This window comes from Akebia trifoliata, unplaced genomic scaffold, assembly GCF_017979445.1.
Source record: "Akebia trifoliata isolate Shusen 1 unplaced genomic scaffold, ASM1797944v1 Contig01146, whole genome shotgun sequence".
NCBI lineage: Eukaryota > Viridiplantae > Streptophyta > Magnoliopsida > Ranunculales > Lardizabalaceae > Akebia > Akebia trifoliata.
The window spans coordinates 5,275-16,958 of record NW_028237536.1 but is presented as its reverse complement, the minus strand read 5'-3'; the positions used below and the strand labels follow the sequence as shown (position 1 = coordinate 16,958).

Sequence of the window (11,684 nt, the reverse complement as noted above, 5' to 3'; positions counted from 1 at the left end):
TTGTCGCACACAATCCGACTCACTGCGCGAGCTGATCCACTCAAGTACATCATGACAAGGCCAGTCTTGTCGGGAAGACTAGCTAAATGGGCCCTTCTCTTATCAGAATTTGAAATTATTTACATCCCTCAAAAGGTAAAAGGGCAGGCGTTAGCCGATTTTCTTGCTGATCATCCTATTCCGGCTGAATGGGAATTGTCTCACGACTTGCCCGACGAAGAAGTATTCTCTATTGATGTGCTTCCAGCTTGGAGAATGTTCTTTGATGGCGCAGCTAGAAGAGATGGAGCGGGGGCAGGTGTAATTTTTATCACCCCACAAAATGAAGTATTGCCATTCTCGTTTGCCTTGACGAAGTTATGTTCAAACAATGTTGCAGAATACCAATCTCTGATCATTGGTTTAGAACTCGGGCTAGAGATGAAGTTACACCAACTCTACGTGTATGGGGACTCACAACTCGTCATTAACCAACTCTCGACAGAGTATGACGTTCGAAAGCATGAGTTAGTGCCTTATCACTGCTATGCTGTACAACTGGTAAGACAATTCGAAGACGTCATCATTAGGCATATACCAAGAGCTGAAAACAAGCAGGCTGACGCTTTAGCTAGTCTTGCTGCAAGTTTGGCTATGCCGGAAGGAGAGACAATGAGTATCCCTATCTGCCATCGGTGGGTATTACCTCCTTTGATAGATGAAAATTGTGAGTCTCACGAAGCAAACGTTGTTGAAATAGCTGAAGTCAAAGATTGGAGACAGCCACTTATCGACTATCTACAGCATGGGAAGCTGCCAGACGACCTAAAGCATAAAATCGAAATACGTCGTAGGGCACCTCGATTTTTATATTTCAATGATAAGTTATATCGTCGCTCTTTCGACGATATCTTAATGAGATGTCTCGGAGATGATGAAATCCGAGATGCTTTAGAAGAAGCACACTCTGGAGTGTGCGGTTCACATCAGTCAGGGCCAAAACTCCATCACAGTCTGAAGAGGATGGGATTTTACTGGCCTACTATGGTGAAAGATTCTCTAAACCATGCAAAGAGGTGTAAAGCTTGTCAATTTCATGGAGATTACATTCGTCAACCACCGGAGCCATTGCATCCTACAATCGCATCTTGGCCCTTTGACGGGTGGGGACTTGATGTCGTTGGACCACTCCCAAAATCTTCAAGGCAACATCTCTATATCCTCGCCGCAACAGATTACTTTTCTAAATGGGGGCAGAAGCAGTTCCCCTTCGAGAGGTCAAGAAAGAAACGGTAGTTGACTTCATCAAAAGTAATATCGTCTTCCGTTACGGCATTCCACGATATATCATGACAGATAATGGGAAATCTTTTAGCAATACGCTGATGGATCAATTCTGCATGAAGTTCAACATTAAGCAGAGATGTTCTACAATGTACAACGCTGCAGCAAATGGACTCGCCGAAGCCTTCAACAAAACTCTCTGCAAGCTTCTTGAGAAGGTTGTTCAAAATCGAAAAAAGATTGGCATGAACGAATTGGAGAAGCACTATGGGCATACAGAACCTCATACCGCACCTCCACACAAGCCACACCTTACTCATTGGTTTATGGAGTTGAAGCTGTTCTCCCATTGGAACGACAGATACCTTCCCTAAGGATTGCGATTCAAGAAGGTTTGACCTGCGATGAGAATGCTAAGTTACGTCTGGCTGAACTTGAAGCATTAGATGAAAAGAGATTGGAAGCACAACAACGGCTAGAATGTTACCAAGCCCGGCTGTCACGTGCATTCAATAAGAAAGTTCGACCACGTTCTTTTCAAGTTGGCGATTTAGTTCTCGCTGTACAACGACCAATCATCCTCTCACACCGTTCTGGAAAGAAGTTTGATCCGAAATGGGATGGGCCTCATGTAGTGAAAGAAGTATACACTAATGGTGCATATCTTCTTGTAACACCAGAAGGATTACGTCTTGGTCCAATCAACGGGAAATTTCTCAAACGATATTATGCTTGAAAGAATCATGCTCCCCAGCACGAGCCTAAACTGTTTGACAATGCTCCCCAGCACGAGCCTAACTGTTTGACAATGCTCCTCGGCACGAGCCTAAACTGTTTAGCAATGCTCATTATCGTACGAGCTTAAACTACATGATACTCCTGACCCGCATGAGTTAAAACTGTGAACGGTCCAAAAAAAAAAAAAAAAAGAATTGAGCTCGCTAGATTGAAAACCCGAGAGGGCGGTCTAGGCAAAACTTAGAGCATCCATCTGAACTACGTTATGGTTTGATCCCGTTTTTGGGTACGTAGGCAGCCTGTAAAGTTACTTCAGGTTCAACCACATCAAAAAAAAAAAATATACTCGTATAAGGAAAATGGGGAATTTTATTAATTTCAAATGAAGTGAACAATGTTATAATTTCCTAAGTCCTATACAGTAAAAAATAAATAAATAAATAAAATAAACTTAATATAAAGAAGTAAGGTTCCAAAACTTCTTCTTCAAAGACTCTCTCTCCTTCGCAAGCAGCTATTTCATCATCATCAATGATTGGAGCATTAGATAAGCGAGTACACTCCGCTTCAACAGTAAGTAGAGCCTCCTCCTCTTCCTGAACTTGAGTATTAAGAGATTCTTTAGAAGCAACGACTTGTGGTAGCATTTCTCTGATCTGAGTCAACTCGATTTCTATCTCAACTTCTCGTTTAGTCAGTTCAACTTCTTTATCTTTAACTTCAGTCAGTTGCGTACGTAAACTATCCACTGATTGACGTTTTAGTTGAGCTTCCTGATCTAAGACAGATAGCTGAAGATCCCTATCATCTGCTGACAAAGATGATAAAGCCTTCTCTCGTCTTGAAAGATACGCTTCTACTCCAGTTATAAGTGATTCGAAGAAGTTAGCAAAAGGCATAGGATCAGTTCTGAAAGCATTCTTGAGAGAAGAGATGATGGCAGGCATATGAAGTGATTGCCATTCTCTTAGGTTGGAAAAGCCAATATTGAGCATCAACTCAACTCTAGATCGAAGGAATTCATCACGAGCTCTATGTAATGCTTGTTGAACGCATAAGTCGATGTCACTATCATGCAAAGAAGCTTGTCGAGTTTGGGTAGAAACAGTAAGCATTCCACGTGACTTCGGAACAATCACAGATGAATCAACCAACTTATTAGAAGTAGGTAAAGCCAATGCGATAGGAGCCGTATGTGTAGTTGAAGTTGATGAAATGCCATGGGAATTTTGACGAGGACATGAAGAAACCTCGTCCCCATCACTCTTTGAGGGGTCTTCAGTATCAATCAATTTCGAAAGCCCTCTACTAAGATGACTGACATTCAAAACATCTCCCATACCCGAGAAGGCAGGGAGGATTGGAAAATCTTCTGAGGCGAACAAATCGGCAATGGAATGTATATTGGTTGATGATTCTGCGAGATCAATTAAATCACAAAAGATTATACATTTAAAAAAAAAAATAATAATAATAAAAAAAAAAAAAACATGAAATTTCTAAGAAAGGAAAAAAGTGTGTAAAATTACCTTTCCTAGGAGACACATCATTCTCAGCTTCAGCTTCTTGCCTATCCAGAGTCACACTCGTATCTTTAGGCTCAGTCTGAACAACAGGCTTCAAAGAACCAACGGGACTTGATTTATGAACAACTTGCTCTACATCTACCCCAAGAATGTTGGCCTGTTCTGTTCGAGTAGTCGTTGGAGTCGGCAGTATTTTTTTGAAACGCAATTTCAATCTACGTTCTGCAATGACATTTTGCGTATCATCAATGCTAGGTGTGTTCTATTCTTCTTTTTCGAGAAGGTTTTTGCGTGACAAGCAAAGCACGACGTGCCTCACGATCTTCAAATCCTTTTCTTTCATCAAAATTAAAGTTCGGAACGGAGACGCTATCTTCAAGAAGACGAAAATCAAGGGCATCCAAATGAGGTAGTACATCTTGAACCCACCAATCCCTATAACTCTTATCAAATTGCCGGTTCATGTCTTGCACTTTTGGAGGAATAAAAAAATTGACTCGACTTTTGGTCTGAGTCAAAGACAACCATAAACTGTATAACTCTATCCCATCCACGGATCTTGTGAAAGGAATCGGAGTTCCAGGGATACGTTGACGAAAGCCTTGTTGACGAGCAAACCTGTGAGGGCTATACATTTCCACCTCGCAAACATCACCATATCGAAACATAACAAATCCAGGACGACAGCTTATCATGAAAGCTTGAACTTCAGAAGGATCATCACCATCATCAGTTCGCATCCTTCTATGACCTTTTGGTGGCCAAATCTCCTCAGGATGCCATTTAAAATCACTAGAATCCATGGTGCTGATCAGATTCCTCGCATCTTTAGCATTATCTTCCCAATAAAAGTATGAGTTGGAAACACCAGCTGTGCGAACCAGATACGGAGGTCCAAAGTCAGCATCAATGCTACCAAATACTCCCCGAGGAAAATGAAGTCCAACCCACCCAAACAAGTAATGAAGGGGACAATAACTCGTGGAGGCACCTACAACTTTCTGTGTTTTCATACCCCAATAGGTCTGAGTTAGACCTTTGTATAAACAACACAGAAGTGGAGGTACCAAGCTGAACGTAGTACCTCGGGCCATCAATGCTGCTACCTTGAAAGTGCCTGGACGAATAAGATCACCATTCTCACAGGGGAGAACGAAACGACACAACCACAAGGAGAGGTATGCAGCTGTCATAGCTTCATCTTCAACATTCTGATTTGCAGGAAAACCGAGCCTGATAAATGGATTTTCTCCCTCTTTACGACCTCCTTTAGCCAAAGTAACTCGAGAAGAAAAAGGTCTTCGTAATTTTGTTCTGGGATGCTGACGGCCACTACGATCAAAGTAAAATGATTTTGCTCTCTCCTTATACTCTACTGTCAGACGAGGATTAGAAATCCGTTCAGCTTTAGTGTACCAGAAATCAAGCCATTCACTGTGGCTAACACCAGTCACTCCCCTTTTCAAAAATCAATAAAGCGTACGCCTTAAATAGATACTGGCAAGAAAGAGGAAGACCTAGAACACCGTTGCAACCCATGAGTTCATCAAAACTAGGCACCACCTCTTCATAATACTCACCCGTGATAGAAAGCCCAGAAATCTTCTGCATTTCCCATAAAGAAATGCCAACTTCCCCACGACCCGTAACAAAAGTGTTAGTCTCGGGACACCAAAACTCACATAAAGCTCGATACATGCCATTAGGACGACTGTACTCCTTACTAGCTGCAAATATAGCTTCACTAAGGAAAGTTGTCGATTTTCGGCTTTGTAGTTTATGGCTCACATCCAAGCTCCAGTCCCAAAAACCACTAAGATATCGAATGTCGCCTCGAGGTTCAATATCTGAACCCCATCGAGTGAAACGTTGCATGATTTTCTGTGCCAAAACAGCTTGTGGACAATTACGAGTTTGGTCATGATGTGGAGGATGACATAAAGATGGCTGACGCTCTGTATCAATCTCATCTCCAGGGAGTAAGTCAGCTGTTGGAGGATACTCACTTAAAACTGTCATATCAAGTGATGTGTCCCTTTCTGTATCTTGTGCTTTCAAAGGACCAGTCATCGGTGTGTGCACAACAAGCTTTAGCTCCACAGATGAAATGTTCCCTCTTCTTGAACGATCGGTTATCATAACATGGGGAAAACAAAGTCATTTTCCCTTTTGAGAAGGATCTGCAGGATCATCTACCCAACCTTCACGCGGTAAGTTCCGTTTGGAATGGTTCTTATTCTTTAAGCCTTTGGAAATAATGTCTCTAGCCATCTCTGAAAAAAAAGGTGGGGGGGAAACCAAATACATTTATTAAAAAAAAGGGTGATATGCCTCATTAAGTATTAGGGTCACATTGATTAGAGATACATAAGAGTATGAGTAAAAAAAATCATCATGCTCAATAATGCTCTGATTTCAAAGATTAGCCAACCGGCTGGACAAATGATTCGTCGCATGATTTTTCTAACCAGTTGACGTTTGTCAGCCAATTGACGTTGTGATGCTGCTAACCAGTTGACGTTTGTCAGCTAATTGACGTCATCCACTCTTAAGCGTTACTGATAAACAGTTGCTTTAGAGGTTAGTCAACCGGCTGGACAAATAGTTCGTCGCATGGATCTTCTACGTGCATAAAGCTTGCGTACCGCGATTCTTTTAGCCAGTGGACGTTTGTCAGTCAGTTGACGTCATCCACTCCTAAGCATTACTGATAAACAGTTGCTTTAGAGGTTAGTCAACCGGCTGGACAAATAGTTCGTCGCATGGATCTTCTACGTGCATAAAGCTTGCGTACTGCGATTCTTTTAATCAGTTGACGTTTGTCAGTCAGTTGACGTCATCCACTCCTAAGCATTACTGATAAACAGTTGCTTTAGAGGTTAGTCAACTAACTGGACAAATAGTTCGTCGCATGGATCTTCTACGTGCATAAAGCTTGCGTACCGCGATTCTTTTAGCAAGTTGACGTTTGTCAACCAGTTGACGTCATCCACTCCTAAGCATTACTGATAAACAGTTGCTTTAGAGGTTAGTCAACTAAATGGACAAATAGTTCGTCGCATGGATCTTCTACGTGTATAAAGCTTGCGTACCGCGATTCTTTTAACCAGTTGACGTTTGTCAACCAGTTGACGTCATCCCCTCCTAAGCATTACTGATAAACAGTTGCTCTAGAGGTCAGCCAACTAGCTGGACAAATGGGTCGTCGCATGGATCTTCTACATTCATAAAGCTTGCGTACCGCGATTCTTTTAACCAGTTGACGTTTGTCAGCCAGTTGACGTCATCCCCTCCTAAGCATTACTGATAAACAATTGCTTTAGAGGTCAGCCAACTAGCTGGACAAATGGGTCGTCGCATGGATCTTCTACATTCATAAAGCTTGTGTACCGCGTTTCTTTTAGTCAGTTGACGTTTGTCAGCCAGTTGACGTTTGTCAGCCAGTTGACGTCATCCACTCCTAAGCATTACTGATAAACAGTTGCTTTAGAGGTTAGTCAACTAGTTGGACAAATGGTTCGTCGCATGGATCTTCTACGTGCATAAGTCTTGTGTCCCATAATCCTGCAAGCCAGTTGACGTTTGTCAGCCAGTTGACGTCATCCCCTCCTAAGCATTACTGATAAACAGTTACTTTAGAGGTCAGTCAACTAGCTGGACAAATGGGTCGTCGCATGGTTCTTCTACGTGTACACCGTTTATCAAGCAATACTTTTAACAATTCAACATTGGCCACCGCTAAGCAGACTAACAGATAAATGTTCTAAAGGTTGACTGATAAGGGTTATAAGTTCTCAATTTGTAATTCTGGTTACAATTCATAAGAAAGGAAATGCGAGGATAACAAAGTTCAAAGAAAATATATGGGAAGAATGAGTAAGATCCATACCTTCTTGTGGTTTCGAAGCTGTAGTCGAGCTGCAATCGACGAAAAAAAAAAAAAATCAGATCTTTATATCAATATTATTGATAGTCTTGGATCTGTAAAAAAAAAAAAAAAAAAAAAAGAAGTTTCAATGTTATTTCATTCTCAAATTCTGAATCATAAAAAAAACCCAATAAGGAAAAGAGACAAAGTATGACAAAGTAATCAAAGTTGGAATTGATTCAAGAAGGTTATATATATATCCAAGACTTCTAATTATATTGTTGAACAAATCTTTTTTTAAAAAGAAAAAGGATTTTGTTATACTTTCAGCAAAGGTCACTGCGTCATGGGTGGTCAGGCGATGTTTTCATTAAAAAAAAAAAAAAGAAATTAAAGGAAGAGGTCAAGAATGCACTTTTAGAATCAAGCTTCTTGTCAAATTAATCAATATTATTTGACTTGAATTGATCAAGCAAACAATCTTCTTTTCTTTCGATTATGATGATTCAAACACTGAATTAAACTCATCGAGTCTTTTTTTTTTTAAAAAGACTACAACATTTTGTGACTTTGCACTGTATGCATCTAATAGGAAATAATGGATACTTGCTCAAAGAAGGAGACAACAAAAGCCAATTAAAGCTTACCAATCTGACGGCTAAAAGAATATATAAAAAAAAAATCTGTTTTGGGCTTCATTCAAGGTTTTCAAGATGGACATAACTCCCAGATTTGAAGTGCTAGTCGAACTCAACAACCCTTGGTTGGATTTGAGATTTTACTTTCTTAGCAAGAGTAGCATGGCTCAAAGATGGCATAGCCCTGTTCTAGTTTCCATATACAGTGAAATCAAAATTGGAAAATAGAAAATAACAAGAAAGGGACATACCTATGGCAACGATGAAGGCACGATGGTGTGGCGTACTCTCTTCCTGGATTAAAAAAAAGAAAGAAAAAGATGAATTATATTCATGAACATGTTGTTGTAGATTGGATATAAATAAAAAATCAGATCTGTTTTTTTTTTGCTGTGGAGGTAAACAGAGAAGAGAAGAGGGCATTGTTTGTTTATCAGATGAACATATTCAATTTAAGCAGGACAAGGCTGCACGTATCCAGCCATAAGATCCAATTTACTTCTAAATTCTTACCTCTAAATCGCCTAAAATTGATAAACCGAGATGGTTCTTTTGAAAGCAATCACAGCCCAACCAAGTTTTAAGATGCCGGAGAAGAAATCACGTGATTCTGAAATTATGAAGAATGGTTAAATTTCCGATAAAGACGAGTTTTTTTTTTCTTTCTGAAGAATATTCTCGACAGAGAGAAGGGTGATCTTCTTCTTTTAATCAAAATCAAAGTCAAAGAAAATTTCTAACAATCTGAGATCCCTTGGAAAGGTCAAGAATCAAAAGAACAAACATGTTAAATCATCAGTTACAAGCACTATGCTCTTATGGGCTTTGTTCTTGATCGAGTTTCGTCGATTCATGAAGTAAATACTCCACGGCTTCATGGAGTGATGCTTAAATAATAATAAATAAAGGAGAAGAAGTGGAGGTTACTTACAAGCAAGTAACTTTCAAAGAAAGGGATTTGCTGCTGCCAATCCCTTCAAGAATCAATGATCCAAATCGCTCCAAAACTCTTCAAGACCCAATCACACCGGTAGCAGACGAATTCTCTACCTATAAGCGAAGAATCCTTCTTGAAATCGGCAAAACTTCATCAAAACTCGTTGGATCTGTTTGAAGAAGAAGCAGTTCTTCTTCGGCACGGTGATGAGGGCAAAGAGGTGGGGAAGAAGAGAAGAAAAGAGAGCAAGAGAGATGGAAAGTTGTCGAGATTCAAGATCGGTTTTCAAGATCTATGAAACTCACCTTCCATGGCCGAATTCGTGGCTGAAATCTGAGAGAGAGAGGCTTCTATCAAGCTCTCAAAAGCATTCTGCGTCAAAGAGAGGTTTTGGGTTTTAGTTTTGTTAAAACTTATATCGGCACTCCAACCTTTTATTTTTTAAACTCCAACTCAATATTGATATCGCAAATTATGCTGAAGCCCAACCTAGTCCATTACTAAAGTCCAAGCCCAAGACTTGTATGATTGTTTTAAGGCCTGATCCATGGCTATTGGGCCTAATAACAACAAAGCATAGAGCTATGAGCCTTTTAAAAAAAAAAAAAAAAAAACAGCCCATTGGGCCAAGTTAGTGCGGTAATGCTCCTATACATGATCCAAACACGATGGGCTGAAGAGGCAGTATTCAAGTTCTGTTAAAATAAAGTTGTTGAGAAGTGGCATTGATCCCATGCACACTGGATACACACCAAATTCTAATGGGACTTAATTGCTTCCAAGTCTTGTCCCAACTCAACAAGAAAACAAAAGTTTAAGAAAATTGCATTTGAGGTTGATACAATTTCTTGCCTATGGTACCTACTAATTATGGGCCAACTCAAAGTCATTTGTAAGTTGGGCCTTCTGTTTTTTTTTTGTTAAGACTAAGTCCACCTTACAAAGATTTAAAAATAAAATAAATAAATAAATAAGTAAAATTTCGATGCATTCACCTGACATCCAATACGACTAACGCAAATAAGTTTGCTTGTATTAGTTGTGGTGTATGTAATGGGCTCAAAGAAACCGTTGATTGAAATTAACTTTTCTATTATGATATAGCCCATGAGGAAAGAAGAAAGAAAATGAATTTATGGATTTTGAAAGCCAATACATGGGCCACATTGCATTAAATGGAGTATAAATGGGAAATATCTTGATCAATGATTATCGTGCGGCACGATCAATTGTAGTTCGATTTTCATCAACAAGATCGTCACAGTCCATACTCATCCAAAATCTTTCAATGACGAAACTAAGAAAGATTCAAAGCCAAACAGCCCAACAACTATTTCCAAGTGCTTTTGATGAAGTGTTGATGTTACCATCTAGTATATGCATGTACCAAACACATGAATTTAATCTCATGTATTTCAACTACGGGAAAGGTAAGTATACTGGGGTTATACATCTTCATGTGGGTTCACGGATCTCAAGGATCACCCATCTTTAAAAAAAAAGGGTCCTACTACAAGGTTCCAAAGACACGTGGCAAATCCTTTTTAACTCGAAACTTTCATGTGTCAGTCGACATAATCAAGGATACCTCATCCTTAACCTCACATTCGATGATGCATCCTTGAGGGGGCATTTGTAGGCATCAAAATTTTGAGGAGGCCTTTACAAATTGTATAAATAAAAATCCCTAATTTTATAATGGGCTTCAAATCCAAATTGAGTCCATTAAATGGGAACGTGCCTATTACAAACCTGGGTTTTGGGCTTTCACAGATAAAGTCCGTGACCTAAGCAAATTCAAGTGATCCACATATTAAGCATTGGGCCTTATACCCAAACAAATGAGTTCGGCCCAATAATAATCCATAAAATCCATAAAATTGGATTTGAACGAATTAGCTTTTTAAATAAATCAGTTAAACCTCCTTAAGTTGAGGGTATAATTGGAAAGCTAAATTACCTTTAAGTCTATAAATACAAGAGCCTCTCTCATTGAGAAGGGGGATCTGGATCACTTTCTCTCAGAAGACAGAAGCTCTCCCTCTAGAGAAGAAGAAGCTCTCAAGCCCTCCTCCAGAGACAAAGCAAAAGTTCTTCAGAGATCCGGACTCCGATTAAAGAGAAGATCAAGCATAAAGCCCTTCTCCGGAATCCAAGCAACCTTCTCAGCCGATAAAGGGCGAAGCCCGGAGAGAAGAAGATCTACAGAAGTCTCTACAGAAGATCAAGCACAAAGCAAAACCACCGTTCAAGCAACCTTCTCAGTCGATAAAGCGCGAAGCACGGAGAGAAGAAAAAAACTACATACGTCATCACTATTTTGTATTTGACTGTTAATCAGAGGAAACACTGAGATCTGTATTCACTTTTCATCAAAAATCAATAAAATCATTTGCGATCTTATTTCACGAATCTCGAGGTAGATCCGTAGAAATTTATTGTCGACAATAGACAACTGCTAAAGTTGTTTAAATGTGTTATAATGCTTGTAGTGTTGAAGGAGTCAAACTGTGCATGTGTTTCATTTTTAATTAGTGTGTAACAAATATTTTAATAAATTGGAGTGTAATAATAAAAATTTGGGTGCTATAACAACTCTCTTACAATATCATATAAACAAATTAAACATGAAAATTATCATTGCTTGATTAGGTTTATTAAAGATTTTTCATGGATCCAATTGCCTTGGACTTTCGAATGGCCAACATTTTCCA

General features: G+C 39.5%; 2 protein-coding genes across 2 annotated transcripts; one reads left to right on the top strand and one right to left on the bottom strand.

The window, feature by feature from the left end:
• The first annotated feature begins 420 nt into the window (after window positions 1-420).
• Window positions 421-1,275, top strand: LOC147380658 (uncharacterized). Its single transcript, XM_086431401.1, has one exon. It carries the CDS (start codon window positions 421-423, stop codon window positions 1,273-1,275), a length of 855 nt encoding a protein of 284 aa, XP_086287527.1.
• A 94-nt stretch (window positions 1,276-1,369) lies between these two features.
• Window positions 1,370-9,325, bottom strand: LOC147380657 (uncharacterized). Its single transcript, XM_086431400.1, has 6 exons — window positions 8,965-9,325; window positions 8,547-8,643; window positions 8,285-8,327; window positions 3,531-7,445; window positions 2,481-3,418; window positions 1,370-1,462 (listed from the first exon to the last, which is right to left on the bottom strand). The coding sequence occupies exons 5-6, from the start codon at window positions 3,339-3,341 to the stop codon at window positions 1,370-1,372; spliced, it is 954 nt and encodes a 317-aa protein (XP_086287526.1). The 5' UTR covers window positions 3,342-3,418; window positions 3,531-7,445; window positions 8,285-8,327; window positions 8,547-8,643; window positions 8,965-9,325.
• Between the last annotated feature and the right edge of the window lie 2,359 nt (window positions 9,326-11,684).